Here is a 26561-nt window from a genome sequence, read left to right on the forward strand (position 1 = left end):
GAGCGTGATTCGTCTAACAAAAAATATTTATAATCTGTTTTGTCAAAAACTTTTTTTGTTTTTTTCATTAATTTCCAATTTATGTTTTGTTAATTTTGGATGATTAACAATCTTACATTCTCATTGATTGAAATTTTAAAAATTGTATGATGTTGTTGTTGTTGTAGCGGCAGAATTCTGTCGAGTTGACAGTCCTTGGCCGGAATAAACCCGGGTCCGTTCCGGTTACGTAGACCCGACTGTCGTGGGAACGGAAAAAAAATTTTTATGATCGTTATATAGTGTTGAAAACTTATATTTGGTATAAAATTAAATTTTTGGAATTTTTTATGCAGAGCTATGATTTTGAAAGAATGGTCTTTGCAACGCTGGTTTTTCGTATTTACTTTATAATCATCTTTAGCTTATATTTCTCTAATATGATGTTCTTCTAAAAATAGATGCTAAATATTACATGAGAGAAGTGAAATCTCCGAGAGAAATTTTAATAAATTGTTAAAAGTTATAGCGTTCCTTCATTCTGTGTGTAATGGAAACAGTTCTATTTTCTGCTTGTTGCGATTAGTTTATTGTTTTTTTTTACACTGTATTCATTTAATATATGTTGTGAAGTGAGCTCCACCTTGTGTTTGTTTCTAATACAATTACATTATTCATTCGTTTTGTTGGATCGGAAAACCTGAGATGGTTTTTTAATTAACTAAAAGGAAAAAAAGTTCTGTGCATACATACATCTATATGTGAACAAATAGCACTTATTTATTTGAAACCCTAGAAGGTATTCGCAGAAAAAACTGTTTAAAAGATGTTTTTGTATTTAGAAATATAGACAACTTTTGATATAAATGAAAAAGTGAATACACTCTTGGTATTTTACTTGTGTCTAAACCAAATACTTTATATCATTTTAATAAGCAGTATTGACGACTGAACATCTGCTACACCAAAAGATAAGCAGTTCGTTTGAATCGCAAATATTTTAAACACGGAGGCGAAATATGTGCATGTATTAGCACAGATTTTTAGTAAGCAACTTACGTCATCGCTATTCGTTTTCGTTTTAAGCGTTCTTGAAAATATTTGTTTTATATATTATTTATTTTAGATTCTGCTGCATAAGAGCGAGCACAATTTGTTGAATCGTAAAATACCCATTTAAATAAAACGTTGCAAAAGTTACAAACAGAATGATTCACGTTGGCGAGAATTCTTGGAATCTACGGATTTTTATCACAGATTTGCGAATTGAAAAAACTTTACGAGTACGGGGCGATCAGCATATTGGTGGTATTATGCTGCAATTAGTTGAACCCGAAAACCCAAAAGATTGGTCAGACCATGCCCTTTGGTGGCCTGCAAAAAATGTATGGTTGACGAGAACCCGATCAACATTAGATCAGGTAGGTGTACAAGCGGATTGCGTACTCCACTTTACTCCAATGCACAAAACTCTCCGAGTGCAATTGCCGGATCTACGATATTTAGATTGTAGAGTGGATTTTTCTATTAAGACATTTGCATCAATAGTAAATTTGTGTAAAGGGCTCGATATTAGATATCCTGAAGAATTATCCTTCTGTAAGCCTATTGAACCCGATCACCTTAAAAAAAATTTTTCGAAATTACCTCAAAAGGCAATACCAGTAGCAGACTCTGATGGGACAACGTATCTTCAACCAGCTCTAGATACAAATTCTTTTATTCCCATCAATTCTACATTCAATGGAAGCAATGGTAGTCTGGATAAGCAACAAAATGAAAATTTATTGTGTGGTCCGGTATCCCCTTATGCTTCAACGCCTCGACGAGGTCCAAGTGGAACTGCTCCAAGTACTCCAATCAGCTCTCCAACAGGAACTTGGAAGCAAAGTAACAACGGTTACACAACAATTGATTCGTCTTCTAGTCTCGGTGACATTCAAGAGAATTTAGCATGCTCACCCAGATCTCCAAGTCCAGATGTACGCGCAAGACTTTTACGTCCGCGGACTTTAATAGAAAAAGCGAGAATGAATGTTGGATGGCTAGATTCTTCTCTTTCAATAATGGAACAAGGTATTCGCGAATATGATACCTTATGTTTACGTTTCAAGTATTATACATTTTTCGACATCAACCCGAAATACGATCAGGTGCGAATAAATCAATTGTATGAACAAGCCAGATGGTCGATTTTAAATGAAGAAATTGAGTGTACTGAAGAGGAGTCACTTATGTTCGCCGCTCTACAGTTTCAAATAAATTTTCAAGCGGATTCACATTCGTCCAAATTAGATGTCGTAGATTCTGGCAATGGAGAAAATGGAACATACGATGACATTGATTCCGCACTTAATGAACTGCAAATTACATTAGAAGGGCCAAATGCTACTACAGAAGTGAACAACATTACAAAAATTCCAGAATTATCAGACTACTTGAAATTCCTGAAACCTCGTAAATTTACACTAAGAGGTTATAAAAGATATTTTTTTGCATATCGAGATCTTCATCTTCATCTGTACAAAACCGCTGATGACTCTCGCCGCGGTGCTCCGGAATTGACTATAAACTTGCGTGGATGTGAAGTAACTCCCGATGTTAATTTAGCTCAAGGAAAATTTTCTATTAAATTAGAAGTGTCTCCAGAAGGTCATACCGGCCCAAATAGCGAAGTGTGGATCCGCTGTGACACAGAAGAACAATATGCCAGATGGATGGCCGCTTGTCGATTAGCATCAAAAGGGCGTTCTCTTGCTGATAGTTCATATGAAAGTGAAGTGACAAGTATTCGATCATTTCTAAGCATGCAGAAACCAGTACAAGGAATTGCTGTTAATGTAGACCCACGAAGCATTGATGCAAATGACTATTTATCTCCCAGGATGTTGCGCAAAGCATCTGCAAAAGCAGGTCAACGGATTTTAGAAGCGCATGCAAATGTACGAAAGCTGTCGTTGATAGAAGCAAAACTTAAATACATAGAGGCCTGGCAATCGTTGCCTGATTTTGGAGTAACATTGTTTGTTATTAAATTTGATGGACACAAAAAGGAAGAACTTCTTGGGGTTGCACATAATAGAATCATGCGGATGGACCTCAACACTGGTGATCATATTAAAACATGGCGCTACAACACGATGAAAGCCTGGAATGTTAACTGGGGTATTAAATGTATGATGATCCAATTTCATGATGAAACAGTTGTATTCTCATGTCAGTCAGCCGATTGCAAAGTTGTTCACGAATTTATTGGTGGATATATATTTATGTCAATGCGATCAAAAGAAAATAACCAAACTTTAAATGAAGAACTTTTCCATAAACTAACCGGGGGATGGGCATAAAATAAATATGCAGGCTTCGTCCAGTATTTCGTACGCTTGATACTCATACATAACAAAAATTTCATAGTCCATTAAAAAGGACTCTAAATACTTATAACATTATGGTTGTTTTTTAATGTCGTGCAAAACCTTTTTTGTGGAATAATTTATAAAATATGATTTCATTTTTAACAAATAAGTGGTCAATAAATTTAAAAATTTTTAAAAACGAATTAATATACATATGTATAACCATGATATCATTTCAATCGTTATACTGGATTGAACTGCATTTAATCAAGAAAAGCCTGTCTGAAACGTTCAAAATTATTAGAAAGTAAGATATTAAGCCAAACTAATTACACTAGGTATTCGTAATGTTCTTTCTGATGTACCTTACATTTATTTTTTATATAAAGGTATTATCCATTTTTATAACTATACTATTAACATTTTACCAGTTTTAACAAATTATACTATTCTGTAAAATGTGTAAACAAAAGTATGTATTTGTATATTTTTCTAATTATCTAAACAAAGTACATAAACTGTTAAATGTACTAAATGTCTTTAAGTTTTATTCTAATTAACAATTGTATTGTTAACATGACGGTGCCTTATTCACAAGTAGCCTAACGTCAAATATTACAACTTATTTGTTTAGAGCAGGCTAATTTCCCATCAAAAAATATTAAATTTTATATAAAAGTTTCATTTATATATGCAATTATGTTATGCCCGAATAATGGAATTGAAATATTGCTATGCCGAATTATATAGTCGTTTTGAAATGTTTAGCTATGAGACAAAAAGAATTAAAAAAATAGTAAATGTAACTAATTGGATATAAACAAGATTACATCCATCAATTTAAGAGGAAATGATATTGCGAGGTGTGCAGTTGAAATACAAAACAATAGCTAAATAATAAACATGGTCTTTATTGTAAAATTATCCACAATAAGAATGCTTTTAAATTTTTGACTGGTGAATTTTTAGTGAAAAATGTTTGAATCTGAATAAATATTCAATATTACAAACAAATACCAAGTAAAAATAAATTATGTACTATTTATGTTTATTTAATACCAATTTGTGCATTAACAAATAAATAATTTTAAAATACTGTATTCTGGTAATGTATCGCACCAATCAATCAGACATTAGGAGGAAAAAGTAATAATAGTACTCGATTGGATATAAAAATTGATTTAAACTTAAAATAATCATTGCCGATATTGAAATTTTGAAACAATTTCCTCTAGAAGGGAGATGGAGGTTCGTCATTCAGTTGGCTGTGATTGGTAGCCGACAGCCATGAACCAAGATTTATCGTTACAGTTCTGACTGTTATTAAAAAAATTTTAATAAATGGACATACATAAATAAGATTTTGAAAGTAATTTTTAGAGTAAATTTAAAATATATACAAAAACTTATTCAGTCTTTAAACATAACCTCTACATTTATAGGAGATCTAGAGCACAGATAAATATAAACAGAACAGATAGCTTCTTCAGAAAAACAACTATAGTTATGTGAGAATAACTCTTGGTACAAATAACGTTGAAACCGATGTCTTTCTACATTCATAACGAAGGCAAAAAAGGGTCCTCATATTTTTATGTAACGTGTGTATCTGTCTGATAAGAAATATGGTACATTTCGCATGGCAACAAAGACAGCGAAGATGTTCATGACTTTATTCAAATTACTTTTGTTTCTTCGTCCAGTTAATCCTGTTTATATGTTGTTGTTGTTGTTGTATCGGCAGAATACAATCCTTAAGTAATTTTTGTGGAAACGTTCTATATGAATGAAGATCATAATGTACCATACATATGTACACATAGCCAATAAAGTCTGCGTTCATCCGACACATTTCTTAAAGTAAAGTAAAAACACAATGTAAATAGGTAATTCAGTTCAAATTTTCTACATGTATTTCTTCTTTATATTTTTAAGTTCAAAATGCAAAAACACAAATGTATATTCCTATTTTCATTTTTGTGATAACGGGATTTTAGTGTAAGAACAAGTAAACATAGGCACCAAGAAGTCTGCGTTCACTTAGCTCGAATTGGAAATACCGTTACTTCTCATGAATTTGTTAGTTCTTTTTGCGTAGATTCTAAGTTGTTTTAATATAATTAGTCGTTTAAAGAGCTCGTGACGCGTTTAAATAATATTTAAAAAAAATGGAAACCAAAGGAAAAAAAATTAGTCTGTCGGAAAATTTGGCAAACTATTGGAAGAACGTATTCTTCTGTCCAGCGCGTCGTAAACAATTTAAAAAAAACCGTAATTTTAACGTCGAAACCGCGATCTGGCCGTCCGAAAATATTATCAGCCCGGGAAGAATGGAAAATAATAAATATGGTGAAAGTTAACCCTTGAATTACGTCCACAAAGATTATTGAAAACGTAAATATAACCATTAAAAAAGCAATTTGTGTCGAAACTGCTAGAAAATTTTTACGAAAAGCTGGACATCATGGTAGAGTCGCTCGAAAGAAACCATATATTTCATTTGTAAACAGGCGAAAGCGCATTGAATTTGCTCATAATTATATAAATAAGTCGACGAAATTCTGGAGACAAGTAATATTTTCGGATGAAAGTAAATTTTGCATTTTTGGCATAAATGGTCGACAAATTGTATGGCGCAAGTCAGGAACTGCCCTTGAAAAGCACAATCTTGTTGGTACAGTTAAACACGGAGGTGGTGGAGTTATGATGTAGGATTGCATGGCGGCTGGTGGTGTGGGTCAGCTTGAATTTATTGAATCCACAATGGATAAATGGGGTTATTTGAACACATAAAAAAAAAACAATTTGAAACAAAGTTCCGAGAATCTTGGATTATTTTCGACGTTTTGTTTCAACAAGATAATGACCCGAAGTTTACTGCGGAAATAGTTAGACTTTGGCTCTTGTACAATGCTCCTAGACAACTTAAAATGCCCCCTCAATCACCTGACCTCAATCCTATTGAGCATCTATGGGATCTGTTGGAAAAAAGAATTCGTCAGCACACAATAACAAGTAAAGTGGCTTTGCGAAGTGTTATGAAAGAAGAATAGTCCCAGATTACAGCTGAGGAAAAAGATAAGTTGGTACGATCAATGCCAAATCGATTGGCGAGGGTTTAAAACAATGAGGCTATCCAACAATATATTGTATTTAATTTTTCTTTATCTTTTTTAATACTTTTGTAACTACTTTTAAAGCTGAACGCAGATTTAATGGTGCCTATGTTTACTTCTCCTTACACAAAAATCCCGTTATCACAAAAATGAAAATAGGAACATACATTTTTGTTTTTGCATTTTGAACGTAAAAATATAAAGAAGAAATACATATAGCAAATTTGAACTGAATTACCTATTAACATTGTATATGTACATATATGCTTTAATGTCCGCTTCGAGCAGCCTACGAACTTAATCAGAAAATGTTCGCAATATAAATCTACTTAGGAAACTGCTAGCGAGCATATACAGAACTCCACGAATATTAAGGTGTTACATGGGTCTTGTAACTTAAATCGATTTTTTTATTCAATTGTACAATTCATTAGGAATATTGTCTGAAAATTTCAAGCCGATCCGAGCCAAAAACGGCTTTTTCTCAAAACTGCTGTTTTAAAAATAAAGTTCTTGCAACACAGCTGATTCATTTGCTACTTGTAGGTTTATACTGTAACGGATTTCATGATAATTCGTCTACCTATAACTCCATCTTGAGTTCGATCACTGGATTGTTAAATAAAAGTCCCAATTTAATAGCTATACACTTATTTTTATTTCTAATCGAAAAAACTTTACGCTTTACTACCTTACTATCAACATGCTGGGGCTAGATGAGTCGATATGACTTAGTTGAAGGCACAACTTCTTATATCTTAATTGCTATTTACACGGCAACACTCCAATTAGAACTTTGTCTGCTGCGCAGTCCGGCAGCCCTTATATAGTAGATCCTTAACAAAAGTTCGCCACTAGAGCATTCTGGCAACTACGAATTCGCTGTCAGTGGTAATTTATTTTGTTCTATCATCCGTGTTCGTTACAATACAATGGATATACTACTTATAATGTACAAGTGATAATGTATCCATGATTTTTACGGTAGTAAATATTAAAAGGCAACACCTCAATAGCTTATGATATAAATATTAATTGGTTATAATTATCAATTCCTTGAACATAAATGTCTAGTGCACTCTTAAAGTAATAACAATAGCATTGGGTAAATTTTAGAATCGCCTAAAATTCGGGGTTAAAATGATTACGTACGGATAGAGGATGTCCTCCAGATTCAGAATATATATATATATATATACATAGTTGCGGCTGACTTATGGTTTTTAAGATATTTGCATTTAAAGTTCAAAAACTATTTAAGCTGTGTATATCTTCCAAATATAATGATTTCTCACTGATATTTTTAACTTTTATATCTACTAACACTGCACTAATTAGTTTCCACACATTTATTTTATATTAAGTGCAAAAATAGTGCATAAATAACTAATTCAATATTAATTTTTGTTCCTTTCTTTTCATTCACACAACAAGAGGTTTGCATTCTAACAAATAATCAGTGTTTCCGTATCTACATAGTTCGTAAAGGAACCAAAAAGAATAAAGAAGACAGATAATACCCCAATGGCAGGTAATATATAATACATAATTCCTTTGAGCATTGGCGGCCTTCGTCCCTGGTCGGTCCAACACCGGTGTGTGCTTACTTTCTTTTATAATCCTTATTATTTAATTTTATTCGTTTGCAAAATATAGTACCACTTATTTTTTGTTTGCATGCAGCCTTTTTGTTATTGTATGAAGAAATTGATTTGAACTAAAGTTAGATATTGAATGAAAATTAGTTTTGCACTATTTAATACCAAACAAATGTGTAGAGATGAAATAATGAAGTGTTAGTGCACATAAAAGTTAAAAATATGAGAGAAATGCGCACTTTAAATAGTTGAATTTTTGAACTTTAAATGCAAATATCTCAAAAACCATAAATCAGCGGCAACTAAGTGTATATATTGTCTTAATCTGGAGAATCTCTTCTATTTGTACATAACCATTTTAACCCCGAATGCGGGGTATGCTATTCTTAAACCCAACCATAGCATTAACTTTAGACATTAATTAATGATTCAATGTGAAATCGGTAATAAAAAGTTAAAAAGAAATCGGATTTCGCATTTCTGAATAATTTTAAAGTATGGAATTTTTGTGATAGTTATATAATAAATCCAATATATTATTTTCAGATACTGCGTTCAAAATAAATATACGTCATGGTTGGTGCTTGTTACAATAAACATTGGAAGAAATGTTTGTATGAAAATGCTGAATACGACGACAATTACACAGATCCCAGTTTTCTAAAAGATTTGAAAACTAATTTAAATGTTCGCTTTTTCACTTTCGAGGAAGCTCTTAAAGGCATCACTAGGCTAAATAATCAAATTTCATGTATAACCGCTTTTTTGGTTATTTTTTATTTGCTTTACAGCGAGAGTGTTGCCCCACTTAATGTTTTATTAGTCACTGGACTAATCACTTCAGTTGGATACATCTTTTACCGAGGACATAAGCTTTTTGTACTTCAATATCTTCTGGAGGACTCAAAAACTTTATTGACGGTGTTGGTCTTTGGATATATTTTTGCTCCTTTACTACACCGTCTAACAAATGCTATAAGTACTGATACAATATTTTCAATGACATTCTTTGTTCTGCTTTTCAATCTAATATTCTTCGATTATGGATTATCAGCTGCAATGGTTTCAAAAGCGCTATCACTGAATGCTGCGATATTTGCATCCATTTGTTTGGCGTCCCGCCTTTCTACTGCTTTTCATGCGTTTGTTTTGCTTGTAGAAGCGTCTGTCTTTTTTGTACTTTATCCTATTTTCACATCTTTATACTGGCGATGGTACCTTTTGTTGCCTACTTATATGGTTTGTTGTTTTTTGTTGTACAACATTTCTATTAATATGCTTATAATTTATGCCATTTTAACGGGATTTATTAATATTATATGTCCATACATATTTGTGACACAACAACAATACAAACAAAATATTCATGGACCATGGGATGAAGCAATAGTAGAGGAAAACTCAGAGAATGTCATTAATGATAAATAATCAAACGTATTATTTGATAAATGTTATATATCATTGGAATTAATAAAAAATATTGTTTTTAGATCCATAATAACGGTGTTTTTTTAACTAACCTGCCTGTTTTGTTTGTGCGGGGTTACAATTTGTGGTTGTTGCTGAGGCGAAGAATACTTCTCAAATAATATTTAGAATTGTTGTCGATAGGAAGAGATTGTTGTACAGAGGTGAAAACATTCAATGGACTGACAGTGAAAGAATGCCGTATGTGGACTAGCCAGTTTATCTAATTTAATACAATAGATTCATGATTCCAATTGTTGTAACCGATTGGTATATTACAGCTATTTGGTTGATGTGATATTGTTGAAGTGCCGATGTACAACAGGGTGGAATTGCACATATTTAACTATATAATGTCTGCAAGTTCCAAAAATTCGAAAATACATATCACAACCTAAATAATATTAAACCTAATGATAATCAAGGATAATACATTCGCATATGCAATGCTGAGAAATATGCTCAATTTGTGAAAATTTATTGTAAATACTCATGTTCGTACATATATCAATGTTTAAAGTAAAAATGTCACAAAAAGTGAAAGATATTTTATTTCTTACATCTAAAATTTATATATTACATATGTATGCATGTAAAATTATGAAAATAAAAAATATCTACATCACTTCAATTTGGACAAACAATTGTCAAAAAGAAGAAATGCCTCCAATTTTTTTTTAAATTTTATAATTATAATCTAATATAACGATTACTTAGTTGTTAAAGTACTGAAAAAATTATAATTTTACTACTAAATTTAGATGAATATCCTACTAACATTCACTAACTTTTACTATCATATTTTTGTCTATCGAACCAGTGCTTGATGCTTTATTAATAAATATGTTATTAATGTTTTATAACATCATATTACTTGATTCAATGCGATTCTGAATTTGTTATCAATCTTTGGTTGAATTCTTATCTATTCAGATTTTCAACCATTAATTATACCTGTAGCGAAATTGTAATAAAAATGGATAATACAAATTTTTTTCTGTGCGTTTGTGATTTTTTTTCATTTTGTTACTCTTCTCTCATATATGAGAGGCAAAGGTGTCACACTACATCTCCATTAGTCGTACGCCCAGACTCTGAATTGCCATTATTAACAGAATACGATGCACCAGCTAAACATTCCAAAAGTGAAGAGCCTATAATAAGTCCAGTCGAATTGAAAAGAAAATCGGGAAATGTGTTAATGGGACAGAATTTATGTAAAATAATAGCACAACCAATGAACAAAATATGTACCTGCTTCCACATCATTTGGATTTTTGGACGAGTTCCTTTGGCGACATGCATAAGGGGAATTTGTCGGCGAGGGCACCTGGTTCTGCCAAAAAAATAAGAATTACAATATATGGTTAAGTTTTGGATATGTATTATTAACTTGTTTTCAGAACTTACTAATTTGCTATTATTTTGACAACAAGTTGCTTTAACACATCCTTCGGCAGTACTTGGACAATCTAGTGCGCAATCAGAGCCACTCATATTTAGACTAGATGTACCGTCAGACATATTACAACCTTCTATTTCAACAAATTCAGGTTGGATTGTGGTGGAGTGTATGCCTTCATTGTGAAAAAACTCCTTAACTTTTTCAGCAATTTTCATGTATTCCGAAAGGTTCCGACATCTAATAATGAATATTAAATAAAAAAAATATTTGCAACATAGACGTAAGATACTCGTATTAAAAAACACAACACGTGTACACATGTAGATTTGTTACCTTATATGCGCTGAAGCGATTATGCGATCTCCAGCCAATTGCCAAACATGAAATTCGTGAACGGCCAAGACTCCGTCAACCTTTTCTAAGAGACGCTTTTGAATGGCATCGACCTACATTAACCAACACAAAATATAGTTTGAACCAGGTACTAGATCCAATCAATTACCTGAATATGAGTTGGAACAGTTTGCAGCAATATTAACGCAGATTCACGTAGAAGGGGCCAAACAGAATGTAAAATTAAGCAAACTAACACAATTGAAAGAGCAGGATCCATATAATATCGATATTTCCAGTCCGTTAACCATACCACCTAAACATACAAATGAACGGAAACAAAAATTCTCACAATGCGTTTCTATAGGCGATTTGTGCACATACCAAAGCGCTTATCACTACAATAATGCTACCCAAGGCATCACTTAATACATGTAAAAATGCACCTCTCATATTCATATGGCCTGCATCATGACTATGTCCATGGTTCAATTTCTTCACTGGTTTTTTCTAAAATACAATATATGTATATATTTTTTACTTCATTGTGTTTTATTATGTTTAATAAAATACCTCTTTTTCGTAAGCAAATTCAGCTTCGCCCTCACCATCATCTATATTAGCCAGTTCGGTGAGTCTGCTATGATTCCTAGTAAGACCTCCCCCATGTGAATGGCCATGGTGACCGCCGTGTTCTAGTATTGAACAAATGGATATAAATATGTATTTCTATATAAAAATTAAACACTCTTTTTTTTTTTACACGCCAATTATCTGTTTATATAGTTTTTCTCTAACATTTTAGCAGCAATGAAAAGCAAATTAGTTTTATTTTTACTTATGTAAATTTTCATAACTTGTTGTGACAGATGACGTTACAAAATGGAGATCGAGCGTAGTTTTAAATTCATACACACTTCAATTTTACTCACCATAAAGCAAACATAAACCTATCACATTTACCAACAAACCTAGGCAGCCTACTATAACTAAGAGTTTCGGTTCGTGAATTTCCTCTTCTTCAATAAATCTATAAGATCATAGATATATTAACATATATTCCATTGCACGTGTGTTTAACGTTAATATTTTACCTTTTACAAGCTTCTATGGTAATGCTAAAGCACAAAGCAACTAAAAAAACTGCATTAACCAGGGCACCCAACACTTCTGCTCGCGCCCATCCAAATGTATTTTTGGACCATTTTTTCGGGGACATCTGAATGAATTTGGATAAGTCAAGAATTTTGAATTTTTATATGTACTTATATATATGGATATGTAAATATTTAACTATTACGTACTTTTACTGATAGGAATGATATGACAAGGGCAGCTATGTCACCTAACATATGAAAACTATCTGCTACCAAGGCCATTGAATTTGTCACATAGCCCACCACGATTTCCACGAAGAAGAAAAACGCAGTCAGCCACATCATAGAAAGTAAACGACATTTTTTCCCTGTATATTTAGACATTTTTTGATGCTACGAAAGAGAGGTATAAGTTATTGAATACATTACATACAGTGACTAACGCATATACATACATATTCCATAATAAATAAAATCTCGTGAAAAACAAAGGTCCGAAAATAGTGTGTGCAAACCTGATTATGGCAGCGTGTGTATACATACTTACATATGAATATATAATATATATATATATTCCCCTATCTTTATAATTTTAGAAAAGCCTAAAAATTAGGTCGTGCAAACTAGCTTGTAGTAACCCAATCACTATTATCATAAGAATTTACAAACATAACCCAGTTCCTGTCCAAAATATGTGCATATGTAAGTAAATATATATATTTATATATATACATACATATGTATGTATGTGTTAAGTATTTCTATCACCTAAAACTAATCGAGATAGATATCAAGTAGTACATATACACGAATCATGCTACAAAAACAAACCGTAATAACTTTTTTTTAATCAATGCATTACATTTTTTATTATATCTATACAATAAGAAAATTTAATTTTTTTTACCTAATTAATTATTTTTAAAAAATATGGACGGTAAATTACCTCCATGCTCAGCCACGCACATGCGACACCCAATTAGAAATTTATTCATTGCGCCTGAAGGGTTGAAGGTGGAATTGCCTCAATTATCATTTTTATGGTCTGCACATTTCTGGGTTCTGTTTTGTATACCTCTTGCTTGACATAACTCCATAAAAAAAAGTATGTTGCAGTCAGGTCGGGTGACCTTGGGGGCCAGCGGAAAGTGATATCTTGATATTGATTTGTTTTCAAATTTTCGTTGGAGCTCCGCAATAACCAGTCTGGCTATGTTTCATCTGGCTATGCTTCATCTAGCTGAATACAAACGCTATTGAAAGGATTACGTCTTCAGTGCAGTTCTGGGTAAAAAAACTCATTCAACATCTTTAAATAATGGTGCCCCTTGACAGTTACTATTACATCATTTTCTTCAAAGAAGTGTTTCCCGACAATACAGCTTGATGAAACTGCGCAACACACAGTGACTCGTTCTGGGTGAAGTTCCGTCTCGTGGATTATTTCTGGATTTAATTTACTCCATAAACTACAATTTTGCTTGTTTAAATTTCCGTTTAGATTAAAATAGGCCTCATCAGACATAAACAGGCAATTTATGAAGTTATTGTCTTCTTCGGCTATTTTAATCATTTTTTGGCAAAATTCCAGGCGAATACATAACGAATAAGAATGTTGCGGAAGTATTTACAATTAGTCAAGCATTTCTAATGTTCTGAAATGCCGTTTGCACATAACCTCAAATGATCAGGATCCGGGTGACTGTCTGTCCGTCCGTCTGTCTGTTCGTGCAAGTGATAAATTAAGATATTTTGATGAAACTTGGTGCACATATTCCTTGGTACCCAAGGGAGGAGGTTGGTATTGCAAATGGGCGGAATCGGGCCATTGTCACGCCCCAAAACTGCATTAAACCAAAAATTTTAAAGTGTCAACTAAGCCTCAAATTAAGATACAAAACTGTAATTTGGTACAAGAGATCGCATCAGCAAAGGGCACCTATGGGATGAATAATTTTTAACAAGTGGACGTGGCTCCGCCCCCTAAATAGTTTAATGTACATATCTTCCAAACCGCTTAAGATGCTGAAAAAAAGGAATTTTATCACCTCTTCAAACTCTGTGAAAATGGGTAAAATCGGATATTAACCACACCCACTCCCGATATAACGGTTATGTTGAAAAGTACTTAAAGTACGATTACTTACTGAATAAATGAGCCAAGCATTAAATTTAACAACCAAAATGGTAGAGAAGAGCTTGATAGGATCTGGTGTGAAAATTAGACAAGGTAAAATCTTAAATCGCAGGAACTATTTGACCGATTTCAACCAAATTTGGCGTGTGTTTTCCCAAACATTCCTATTGTACACTGATGACACCATGACAACCCCGCTTAAATCCCTTATAACAAACTATTAAATCCGTCTGATTTTTCACTTTACAGTATACAAAAAACACTTCAATAAAGTTATCAGAATAAGACTTTCTGGGGTAAAAGCAAGTCAACACTTCAATTAGCCCCCATATACCTAATATAAATATTTTCGAACCTCCGGATCACTTTATACCGCATCTATCGACCAATATGTAATATGACCGATATTGACGTCGGGCAATGGAATTGATGGCATGTACTCAAAAGCAAGATGCTATCTCACCGACCTTTTTTTGCTTCTTCTCTCCAAGGAGCCTGACACTATACCCCTTTACTGACTGGATTAAAATTACGTCGGTCAACCCTAAAATTTTAGGTGTTACATTCGACAGCCTCAGGCAAGGTAATCGGCCCGCCGGTCTTAAGCTACGCTGCACCAATATGGCCGCCTGGATGTAGTGCAACGCAGACGAAGAAGCTTCAGACATGTCAAAACACACTACTCCGAACTATCACGGGAATCAAGGAACATAACGAGCTCCTCTCCAAGCAGTTTCTGCTGGGATGTGTTAATAGAAACCCTCCTGCAGTCGCCCGCTTGAAGCGGAACCGTCTACTAGGAACATCAAGAGGTCCTTCATTGATTACGTCGACGACATTGGTACGACTTCGGACGCGACGAACTTTAGACATGCACTGACCGCCATTCACAGTGGAGCCATTAACACCTTCACCGACTACCTCTCAGTGAATGGCGTACTTGGAGTCAAACCACTAGCCATCACAGACGTAGAGCTCGAGTTTCCACGTGAATCTAGAGTGACCCTTGCGAAACTTTGTTCTGGGTACTGTAGCAGGTTAAGCTCCTACTTATCCAGAATCGACCCCGCCATACCCAATATAGGTCCTGCATGCAATCAGTCTCCGCATGACACTAACCACCTCTTTGCATGCCCAACGAACCCCACTCATCCAACATCCTTTTAGCAATGGTCCAACCTCGTCGAAACAGCTCGTTTCCTGGGCCTCCTGGCCTGGGAGATAATTTCGACGACAATCAAACTCAAACTTACCACCCAAGCATGGACTAGATAACCGTTACAACAACAACAACAACAACCAATATGTAATAAATCTTAATGATATTTAGAAGATTTTTTTTTCTAATTACACCTCTTTCATTAAATGCAAGAAATCACGGCAATACTTTCATTAGTTTGATAGAAAGTTTTGCCCAAACCTGAGTGTTCCTCCGCCTTTGCTCCTTGCATGTTGCAAGAGTATGAAATATTCGGTTACACCCGAGCTTAGCCCTTTCTTACTTGTTTTATTTATGACTATGCGTTGCACTATTTTGTACTTAATTTATTAAACTTTCAGTTTCAGTAGGCTATTATTTATTAAGAGCATTTAATATGTTAAATGGCATCTTTATTGTTTCAGTGCAATTATTTGTTTTTTGCTCAACCTTTAACTTTATCACGAGTTTAGGGTTGGGGGAATAGCTTTAACAGTTTCGCAAATTTTCATTTTATTAATATCAAATATAAATGTAATATAGTATAGATTAAAATTTTCCGTAATTAATCGTTTTATTCGCTTTAGCAGAAATTATCAATTAAGTTAAAAACTACTCATACAAATGGGCGCAAACGCTGTTAAAAATACCGAAAATTACATTACACTCACAATTTCAGATTTGTTTTTATATTATTAATTAATAAGAGTCATATGGGTATTTATTTACATTTGAAAGTATATACAAGTATTTACATATGTTTGTATGCTTGTACATATATTAGAAATGATTGTAAATACATATATATGTAAATGTATGCACATCACGTATTTTGTTACTAAAGTTACGAATAGAATCTCAGTTAGAGATTAAAATTTGTTTTATAACGTTGATATCGACTTCCAGTAGAGATAAAAAATTAAACATGGCAGTATTCCCTTATCACAATTTATCTGTTTTCGATCAGTTGACAAAAGGATGATGTGTCTATAAAAATTGTAGAGCACATTTTTGAAAAACCATAAATAATTAACAAGCTTGTCTGTTTGGAAATTGGCTAGGCGACGTCTTTTAAATACATTAATACACATCACGACAAATTTCAAAGAAATAAAATAACATGACTGAATAAATCATATACATATGTAGATAGTAATTATTAGATTGCCAGATTGGCCCCGCCAACTAGCGGTTGTTATCATTTAGGATATCTTAACAGACGAATGATATTTTTTAATAATTGATTAATTTCGATATATGTGTACATATATAACTAATATAACCGACAAAGACAGATATGTATATATATATGTATTTATACATATATATCAAAATCAATCAACTATAAAAAATATCAATTTATATATATGTATGTATATATATTCGATATCAAATATTGGTTTACAGACATATGAAAAATTACATTGGGATCGCGTAATCCCTTATACTATTTTCTCTTAACTTGTAACTTATATTATGTAATTATTAAGCTACTTGTAGTTTAAATCACGGTTTCATTTCAATTCAAACTTGCATTCATTGATTTTTGGAACATGATCACATAACAATCATAATCAGATGTAATTAAAAACAAGTAAGGAAGTTCTAAGTTCGGGCCAGCTGAGCATTTGATATTCTCGCAACTTGCAAAAGAAATTACGACAGGTGTTGGCAAAATTGTATATTAAAGGAAGTATTGATCCGATTCAACCCATTTTTGACACAACAACGTACTATTATCGAGAGTTTCATTTATTTATTTTATTATATGAATTTCAATTATATATCTTACACATTGACCAATATTTTCGGTGAAAAGTCAACTATAGGCACTTGGGTCCATTTAGACAATTTTTCACCTAAAAGTGAGCGGTGCCACACCCACTGTCTAATTTTGAAGTCGGTTCCTATTAGGTCATCTCATACCATCCCAGAGATAAAATTTAATTTCCTTGGCGTATTTAGTGCTTGATTTATAGCGCTTTTAGTAGTTTTTAACAGTACCATTAAATGGGGAGTGGTCGGGGTTGTCACCCGATTTCAACCATTTTTACACTGTGATAGAGGTGCTAAAAATATTTGTTCTCAGTGCACATTAAACCTATTAGGGGGCGAGACCGATTATGCTCATCTGCAATACCAACCGTCTTACGGTACCAAGAAACATATGTACCAAGATTCATAAAGATATCACAATTTTTACTCAAGTTACAGCTTGTACAGACGGACGAACAGACAGACAGTCAACCGGATTTCAACTCGTCTCTTCATCCTGATAGTTTATATATATATTGTATAACCCTTTATCTAGCTCGATTAGTTTTAGATGATACAAACAACCGTTAGGTGAACAAAACTATTATACTCTGTAGCAACATGTTGCAAGAGTCTAAAAATATCTTTAATACTGCGTATGAAAATACTTTTGGAAGCATAAATTTTTCTGAATTAAGTAAATAAAATTTCTGGTCTATCTATCCATAATCTAATGGTTGTACGGAAATAAGAGTTTCTCCAGATTAAAAATTATATATGCATATACCAGCCTCAGACCTATAGTTTTTGAGATCGCAGCAATTATATATCATCGTTTTTAAGTTAACTAGAACTCAGGTCCACATACATATGTATGTACATTCCGCCAAAGCTTGCCCCATTTTCTTGATAATGTATTATTCTGTTACAATAATATTACATCATATTGGTAATAGCTTGGTGGAATTTCTAAACGACTAGCGGTGAAATGTACAAATTTTCTCCAATGTTGAACTGGTGTATCTTCTCATCATCTATTAAAACTGAGCAGTGTAAGCAGTAGTTCAACGTAATATTTGGTTGTTAAAATGGTTAATATAATTTATACAATACCAAATGATGTTATTGAAAACGAGCAGTATAACGAAATAATAAAAAATAATGATTCAAATTTACATTTAATTAATTACATGAAGTTTATGTACAAAAATTCTATCTTCAGACTAAACGTAAATTAAACAATTTCAAGAAATAAACTTCACTAACATTTAAAACACAAATTCCACCTTTGTCGTTCGAGTTATAGATTGGTAATTCAACACTTGTTTTTCTTTAGTATTAATTTCACTTAGTATTCATTACTTGTCACATTAAAACGCAAACAAATACATGATATTAAGAAATATTTGACCGTCACCACACAAAAAAACTAAGTACTTAAGCCAAATAAATTCCTGTCAATAATAGTGGAATGTCAAATCACTGAAAATGCCAAAATCATCAGATTCAACGTATCTAGTTAGTGCTGCCAGAGCAAACAACTTTGTTAGCTGTGTTCCCGTATGCACTTGATTCAGTTAATTTAAAATTTATTTTTACAATTTGACTTTGACTCCCTCAGTGTTCCAAACATTAACATTTTTCTCTGTGTTAAGTTGGGGCGAAATAATTTCCTATGGTGTAAAAAAATTTTACATTTTGCTGTGCAACAAACGCAATTGCGTCGTTTGAATTTTCGTCTTGGTAATTAAATTAATAAACGTGCCACGTGTTATTAAACTGTGGCACTCGGTAGAAAAATAAAAATTCTGACAGGGAAAATAAAATTATAACATTTTTCGTGGTGAAACCGGAGCTCAATAGCTAGGAAAAATTTTTATAGCTTATAAATATGTGTGCATTCCCGGAGAGAGGCATTTAAATTATAATTTTAAAAATTAGTAATATTTAATTTATTTGTATGATTGTTAGCTCTAGGGCTATAAGGCTAATTTTAATAATGAAGATATAATAATAATGCAAGAGTAAACTTTAGTTGGATATAAAAAAAAATATCATTAATCAAGGTTTAGATATGTTACAAGTCTGACTTAAGTAGAACGGTGCGCTATTGAACAGTTACAAATCATTGGAATTGTTGAAAAATTGCTTTCAGAAAATATAAAAAACTGGGTTTATTCCCTTTATACAATTAACAGTAAGATGTTATTAAGCATAGAAAAGATCTTTAATGAAGCTTGATATCAGTATTGAATGACATCTTTAAAAAAAAATAAGCATTAAAATAAAATAGAAATATTAAGAAATATTTTTTTCATATTTGGGAGAGGGAACTCTGCCGCCAGCTAACTTCACATATTCAAATCATTTTATGCATCTGGTATTGAAAAATAAGTACAGGGTGCCGACAATTCTACATATCGTTTTTTTGTATAAGTTGTATTTTTAATCTTTATTTAGGATATAGAAAGATAATCAGAAATGGATAATTTGGGAAAATCGCAATTTATGGAAATTCCTTACATTGCTCTGTCCATGCAACTTGAAGCAATAGAAGAGCAGCTCAAAATATCAAGCACAAAGAACGAAACGCTGACACCAGAAATAAATATATCTATGATAAACCATGCTATCAAAATAGAAATTGAAAATGGGTCTACAATTGATATCAGCGATTACTTTCAACGAATGCTTAAACTATACAAGCAAAATGAAATTCTTTTAAAGCACATTGTCAGGATAATTTACCAGGTAGTTAAAGAAGTATCGAAGCAGAGGCGCCCACGTGGTTCAAAATTAAAACTATCTTCTGAATGGGCTTATTTGGTTGTGGAATTGTTGTTCTCCAGCACTTGGAGTAAATCCCTAACTTCAGATGTAATATTTTGCCTAAAAATATATTCAAGATCATTTAATGAAGTGGAGATTGTGAATCGGCTTTGGCATATGCTCCTTAGAAATTTAAAAAATAGTAAAGATATATCAATTGCAACGACTTACGTGGTAATTCAGTTCTTTGATGACTTCTCTGCTATAATAAACGGTTTCAAAAATGGACATGATATTGAGCAGCTGATTTTAAAGTTATTGCAATGCGATGGTCGTGAAGAATATAAGGCGGCTTTATATTTGATAAAAACTAAAAACTGCGTATGTACTGATTTGACAGAACAGCGTTTTTGGATATCCTTTATTACCATATTGGAAAATTTAGAAGAAAACCAGTCACATCTAATCTTACCTTCTCTAGAGTATATAAGACAAAACGACTTTCAAACGGCGGACTTGAAAATATGGTTGGATATTCTTTATCTTAAAATTTTATCACATCAAAATATTCTAGTTACCCGTTGGTCACTTGTATACATTGTCCAGACTTATACCTGTTCAGACATCAGCCCAAATGTTTTGGGCCAATTTGTAAGAGCCAGCAATAATACAAGCTTATATAATTATGAGGGCTACTTTCTTCCCACGGATGCTGTTAAAAACTTTTTGAGGGGAGATGTCGTTCGGTTTCTGGCAATTATGATGGAAATTAATCTGAAAAGTGTTCCATTGCATTTTTGGCTTTCCCATATCCTTGTGTGTAAATCAATATCTGATTTGATTTCTTACAAACTAATATTAAAAATTGCTACAAGAGTTCGGGTTTTACAAAATCCTTTTATCCGGTTAAAATGCATTGAACTGTGTGAGAATACATTTTCCGAAGCTATTAATTGTATGACAATGACGGAATATACCGTTCTAATTGAAACTTTGTACAATGTTACGGATCCTTTTAATAATTTTCCAACATTTTGTACTAAACTTAAAAACTGCATCGATAATGATGATTCGCTGTCACTAACGCAACGATTTTATGAAATTGTTACAAATAATCTGAATGGAGAACTTTCTTTCGACCCTTCAACGTTAATATATGAAAATACTGTCCAAAAAAAAGAAGTAATTCAATTAAATAAATCATATTTGTTAAATGAGTTCGTTTACTGTTTAAAAAATAAAACAGAAGCAGATCGAAATAATCTTAATTGGCTACTTTTCATGCTGGTGTTCGAGACGGAAAATTCCGAAATTGTTCAAAATATTTGTCAATCATTTTGGAATCTGCAACTAGATAAATGTATTGGCAGTCCTTATAAAGAAATAAGTGATGAAATAATATCAAAACTACCTTGCGGGGAAAACACGAAAGCTTTTGTTCGCAAAAAGTTTTCTGACTTTTTCACCAAACAGTATATAACAGATACTCTGGACTTACATATCTATATTGAGAATATGGAGGATATTTTAACTACGGGATCTTATAAAACATTGCTTAAACTTTCTCAATTACTAGTTTCTAATACAGAGACTATGGACGAATGTATAATCGACACGTTTTTAAGACAACTGAAAAGATTCTCTCGCATGCCATCGATTTGTTATGTTGTGTAGGTAAATAATAATAAAGCGTTTTGAATTATGTATATTTAAATATGCACTATGCTATGATTATTTTACAGGACTGAAAACTTATTAAATTACTTTAAAAATATATATTCGTCGCACCAATTAAGAGAAAATGCGGACCGAATTATACGCACAGATTTTGAAAATATTGGTATATGCGCTGCAGTGTTAAATTCTGGTGTCGTTCTAAAGAAAGAAACCTATATTGACGGCATTATAGTGGGTGATATAAACTTCGGAGACGCGAGGTAAAAATACTATACAGAAATTAAAATTTTGTAAAACTATTTTGATTTTCACTTGAAGGATAGAGGAAATCTATTGTCTAGAAGCATATGAAAGAAAGTTCCTTCGTTTCCACCAATTGCGCTTAAGATATATTTCATCATTGCCAATCGATTATAAAGCTATAATACTCATCGAACTTCTTAACAAACTCGAAGTTTTAAGTTCGAAAAGGCCAAGATATTTTGAGAATTCTATTGAGCATCGACTGAAAATGAGAATATTAAATGCAGTAATTTCCTTAATAATGCAATCAAATGGGGAATGTGGTTTCAGTGAAGACATATTAAAGCTGCTGTTAAATCATAATAATCAACTGAACATAACTTATATATACGAACTGCTTGTTGCGAAGTGTATATCTAATGATGATATTATTATAAAACTATTAAATGATGTAAGATAATATAAAATTATAACAAGAAAGTGTGCATATGAAATACTGCAATCGCCTGTGTATTTTGTATACTAAAGGCTAAACTTTGTAACAAATTTGCAGATGTCATACACGCAATTTCTATTCCTTAATCTATTTAATTACCATATGCTCCACTCAAGTACCTTAATGACTCATCAAAACACAAGTTATTGCTAATTATAAATATTAGACATAAACAAAATGTTCACTAAATAAATATTTAGCTTTATGCATACGCGCATTAAAATATGAGTCCTTTTGAGTTACTTATTGAGTGCGCAAAAATTTATATTGACCTAAATACACAATATTAATTACTAATATTATTTCTATACTTGAAGGTAAGCAAATATACACCTAGCCAGCAGGTGTCTATTATTAGCATCGCTTATTGTTACGCTGTCTTAAATCGGACCATGCTTTCCAAAGACTATCAAAATGTTGTTATAAACAACCTTCTTCCTCTCACCATGGGACCCAATTTCCAGACGCGTTCATATGCTCAGCTGGTTATTTATAAAATTTTAGAAAACTGTAAATGGTATGTATAGCTTAACTCCAGTAGAAAAGTTAGATCATAAAAATATCAATATTTTAGTGATGCCGACACTTTATTTTCAAATCAATTTAATTTGCAAGAAGCAATAGCTGTGGCCATTGGATCACAACTGAATGAATTTCTAAACGATGTACGGTTGTTGCTGCCATATATATATTTAGCTGATACTAAACATTTTTTTGATAATGTAATGTTTATTACAATGGCACCAGCCGACGAATATAATTCGAATTTGGATTTTACAAAATATGAATTATCAAGGCATATGTTTTCAAAGAAAAAACGTAGTTTTATGAAAGAGTCGCACACACCTGAGCAAGTTATTTTGGCTAGCAACAATGGTATTAATATGCAGCGTAAAATGAACCCGGAAAGCGCTCTTTGTACTAAAAGTAGCATTGCTGAGGCAGAAGCTTCTGTAAATTCTTACGTAAGTATGTGTTTTATGACTATGCCAATGTCCTTTAAATGTTATAACTTCTTAGATGTTTGTAGTGGCAAGCCTTATAGACAAAATTCCTAATATTGGAGGGATTGCGCGATCATGTGAAGTACTTGGTGTGGGAAATTTGGTTTTAAGCTCAAAAAAACTTGTTGAAAAAGACGATTTCAAAAGTGTGAGGTAAGTAGTTTATGTTATGGGTATATTTTAACTAATAACTAAGTTTATTTAATTATAGCATGACTGCTGAAAAAAATTTGAATATTTTTGAAGTTCAACAATCTAATTTGGAAGAATTTTTAAAAGACAAACGCGAAGATGGTTTTGATATTATCGGAGCCGAACAAACTGTTGCCAGTCAGAATATAATTGGGTTTGCATTTCCCCGAAAATGTGTGTTGGTTTTAGGGTGAGTGCAATGAATGTGTAATATGTAGCGATTTATTACATTACAATATTTCCAGGCACGAGAAAGAAGGTATACCAAGCAATATTTTGGCGTTTTTAGATTATACTATTGAAATACCTCAATTTGGATTATTACGTTCCCTAAATGTACACGTAACGGGGGCATTGTTTATGTGGGAATATTGTAAGCAACACATCGTTGGAAACTCTAACACATAAAATCTTTTGACTTATTTATATATATATTTATGTTTCTATGTACGAGTACATAACTATTGTCTTTTTGCCTATAATGAAATTTGAAGTTTTTCATTAACTATTTTTACCATTATTACACAATATTTTTTTAATCCTATTAAAGCAAAGCATCCATGCCTTCTATTACTGAAGCAAAGAATACTATAATATGTCTGTGGTTTTTTGTGAGCTTGATTGCCATCAGGTGGGAGAAGGAGAAACTCGGCAAAACACATAACACATATGTAAATGAATATTTTTAAAATGTTTGCCTACCCTTCACAAATACAAAGGTTCCTTACAAGAACTTTATTCCGATCGTTCAATTTGTATGGCGGCTTTATGCTATAGTGATCTGTTCTGAACAATTTTTTCGGAGAATACAATTTTGCTTCAACAATAACTCGTGCCAAATTTCGTGAAGATACCTCGTCAAATGAAAGAGTATTCCATACAAGTACTTGATTCCGATCGTTCAGTTTGTATGGTAACCTGTTCAGGGTATAAAAAAATTTCCTAGACAGAATTTAATGTAGATATTGTTTAAGCAAAACTAGAGAAATAATTAGATGACAGCACATCTGTGAAACTACCTGACTTCCGAAGTTACATTGTTACAACACTGTAGCTGTTGTTGTAGTGGCAGAATTCTTGTCAGTGGTCGAGGTGTATGATTTATGCATATTTTGTAACAATAAAGTGTATTCGTATATGTAAATGTACATATGTTTATTAATGAGTAAAAATTGAAAAGATATTTCTCAAATATTTTGCTCCTTCTTGATTTGAGTTTGATAAGATTATTCACTTTAGAAAGTCGAAAGTCGAAAGTCGAGAGTAAGTATGTAAAATATACTGTCCTTAATAAAAAAGTAAAACATGTCGCAGTTTTTGCTTAAACTAAATATTTATATAAACAATTTATATTACGACAGTCTAACGGAAAAATAAGCTAAACCGTTTATATTATTACTACTTTTATCTTTCCACAGAATTTGTCTTATCGCTAGTGGTAACTGGATATTGCAAGGGCTCCTCGCTCACAACTGGGAAGAGGTTGGACACATTTGTCAAATCGCCAACATCCGTTATACGAGGCTTTAACGAGTCACTTATGTTTGACTTGCTGAGTTGGTAATAAGCTGTGTTGCTGTGGGTTATATTAACAATAGTTCCTGTTAAGGGCAACGTTTCCAAAAGTTCCGTAGGACTGCTAAATGCACCAATATTGACGGGAGCGATACCAGTAAGTACTTGTCCTGATATATTCGTTTGAATCGGTAGAGGTACATTACCAAGGTTAATATGGCTCTGATTAGAATGGGTGTCATAGAAAGTTAAATCCACTCGTTCTTGACTAAAAATTAATGATTACTTTATCGTTTGTATGTATATATATTTTATGTAAATATGTATGTACATATATACAAGTTTATGTGTAAACACGTGTATGCATGTATTACCTTTCGAAACTGGTTTCGTTGTCATCGACTTCCGTTAATATTCCAATTTCATAAACAACAGCTTTCACAACATAGCTATTCAAAGAGCAATATCAGCAAAAACATTTCTACAAAATTCTAGAAAATTTACATCATTGGGTACTTACAGGTTTTTTGGCGTATCGTTAACACTGGTCATCATTTCCTGTAACGTTGAGTTATCTACGTCTCTTGATGATTCCCGCACGGGCAACGCTATCGAGCCAGTGGAGAGCAAAGCCACCAAAATGGAAACAAAAACGGTGCATTTTATTAGCATTTTTAACTGATTTGCTGTAACCCGTTTATGCTTGATAGCTTGGATCCCTTCCTTTAATGATCGATTTGCTTTCAACCACACTATTTCTCAGTAATATAACGACTTCAGACAGTTTGATCTTCGTTTCATAATTTAAGTTGTTTTTATATCGAACTCATTTAACTGGAATTGATGTTTCGGAGCTTTTGCAATTTCGTTAATTAACATCGACTGTTAATTATCGATTCTAAGGTGTTAATTAGTAAGATGATAAAGGAAGTGAGGTATGTGCTCTGAGGTAGCTCTAATTAATTTAGCGCGTTTTGTAGTGCTTAATTTAAAAGCGAAACCTTCCAATGGGCGCATGCTCGTGAGTTGACTACTGAGAACCCTTGAATAACACTATTCAATTATACTTGTACGTGTGTAGTAGCTCTTGTACTTACATATATACGAGTAAACAAGCAAACTTAGGAAGATTACTACAATATTTATAGCAAAGATTAAAAATTAAGATTGTATTCTCTATTTCAAACTCTGCACATATTTAAATCGTCAATCTAGCAATCTCGG

At 32.6% G+C, this 26561-nt stretch overlaps 5 protein-coding genes across 20 annotated transcripts; 3 read left to right on the forward strand and 2 right to left on the reverse strand.

Annotated features, from left to right (window-relative positions):
* The first annotated feature begins 537 nt into the window (after positions 1-537).
* Fit1 (Fermitin 1) lies at positions 538-4435 on the forward strand. 3 transcript variants are annotated; one of them, XM_014245379.3, is made up of 3 exons: positions 539-778; positions 919-1025; positions 1106-4435. In XM_014245379.3, the coding sequence occupies exon 3, from the start codon at positions 1188-1190 to the stop codon at positions 3324-3326; it is 2139 nt and encodes a 712-aa protein (XP_014100854.1). In that variant the 5' UTR covers positions 539-778; positions 919-1025; positions 1106-1187; the 3' UTR covers positions 3327-4435. The 3 variants fall into 3 exon arrangements, with proteins under 3 accessions (XP_069966961.1, XP_014100854.1, XP_036219748.1); XM_070110860.1 differs by lacking the exon at positions 919-1025 and having other exon boundaries at positions 538-778; XM_036363855.2 differs by having other exon boundaries at positions 539-1025.
* Positions 4436-7322: 2887 nt separating this feature from the next.
* PIG-C (phosphatidylinositol glycan anchor biosynthesis class C) lies at positions 7323-11410 on the forward strand. 9 transcript variants are annotated; one of them, XM_036363860.2, is made up of 4 exons: positions 7326-7435; positions 7886-7982; positions 8596-9483; positions 9540-11410. In XM_036363860.2, the coding sequence occupies exon 3, from the start codon at positions 8623-8625 to the stop codon at positions 9475-9477; it is 855 nt and encodes a 284-aa protein (XP_036219753.2). In that variant the 5' UTR covers positions 7326-7435; positions 7886-7982; positions 8596-8622; the 3' UTR covers positions 9478-9483; positions 9540-11410. The 9 variants fall into 9 exon arrangements, with proteins under 9 accessions (XP_014099529.2, XP_036219753.2, XP_069966963.1 ...); XM_070110862.1 differs by having other exon boundaries at positions 7886-8046; positions 8596-9550; XM_070110861.1 differs by having other exon boundaries at positions 8596-9550.
* Positions 9959-18903, reverse strand: ZnT63C (zinc transporter 63C). Of its 2 annotated transcripts, none has more exons than XM_036363856.2 (11): positions 18728-18903; positions 12559-12744; positions 12349-12473; positions 12187-12284; positions 11828-11949; positions 11639-11764; positions 11424-11570; positions 11255-11367; positions 10927-11158; positions 10771-10852; positions 9959-10670 (listed from the first exon to the last, which is right to left on the reverse strand). In XM_036363856.2, exons 2-11 carry the CDS (start codon positions 12733-12735, stop codon positions 10576-10578), a joined length of 1317 nt encoding a protein of 438 aa, XP_036219749.1. In that variant the 5' UTR covers positions 12736-12744; positions 18728-18903; the 3' UTR covers positions 9959-10575. The 2 variants fall into 2 exon arrangements, with proteins under 2 accessions (XP_036219749.1, XP_014099535.1); XM_014244060.3 differs by having other exon boundaries at positions 18708-18903.
* Positions 18904-19826: 923 nt separating this feature from the next.
* Positions 19827-24970, forward strand: LOC106624350 (probable methyltransferase TARBP1). Of its 5 annotated transcripts, none has more exons than XM_014244067.3 (8): positions 19834-21880; positions 21953-22147; positions 22206-22581; positions 22944-23143; positions 23201-23595; positions 23657-23783; positions 23842-24012; positions 24068-24970. In XM_014244067.3, exons 1-8 carry the CDS (start codon positions 19923-19925, stop codon positions 24228-24230), a joined length of 3585 nt encoding a protein of 1194 aa, XP_014099542.3. In that variant the 5' UTR covers positions 19834-19922; the 3' UTR covers positions 24231-24970. The 5 variants fall into 5 exon arrangements, 4 of the variants coding, with proteins under 4 accessions (XP_069966965.1, XP_014099542.3, XP_014099541.3 ...); XM_014244066.3 differs by having other exon boundaries at positions 19835-21880; positions 23201-23591; positions 23647-23783; XM_014244072.3 differs by having other exon boundaries at positions 21692-21884; positions 23201-23591; positions 23647-23783.
* Positions 24971-25135: 165 nt separating this feature from the next.
* Positions 25136-26219, reverse strand: LOC106624349 (uncharacterized). Its single transcript, XM_014244065.3, has 3 exons — positions 25858-26219; positions 25712-25786; positions 25136-25605 (listed from the first exon to the last, which is right to left on the reverse strand). The coding sequence occupies exons 1-3, from the start codon at positions 26007-26009 to the stop codon at positions 25227-25229; spliced, it is 606 nt and encodes a 201-aa protein (XP_014099540.2). The 5' UTR covers positions 26010-26219; the 3' UTR covers positions 25136-25226.
* Positions 26220-26561: the final 342 nt, after the last annotated feature.

Source organism: Bactrocera oleae, chromosome 6 (genome assembly GCF_042242935.1).
Source record: "Bactrocera oleae isolate idBacOlea1 chromosome 6, idBacOlea1, whole genome shotgun sequence".
Taxonomy (NCBI): domain Eukaryota; kingdom Metazoa; phylum Arthropoda; class Insecta; order Diptera; family Tephritidae; genus Bactrocera; species Bactrocera oleae.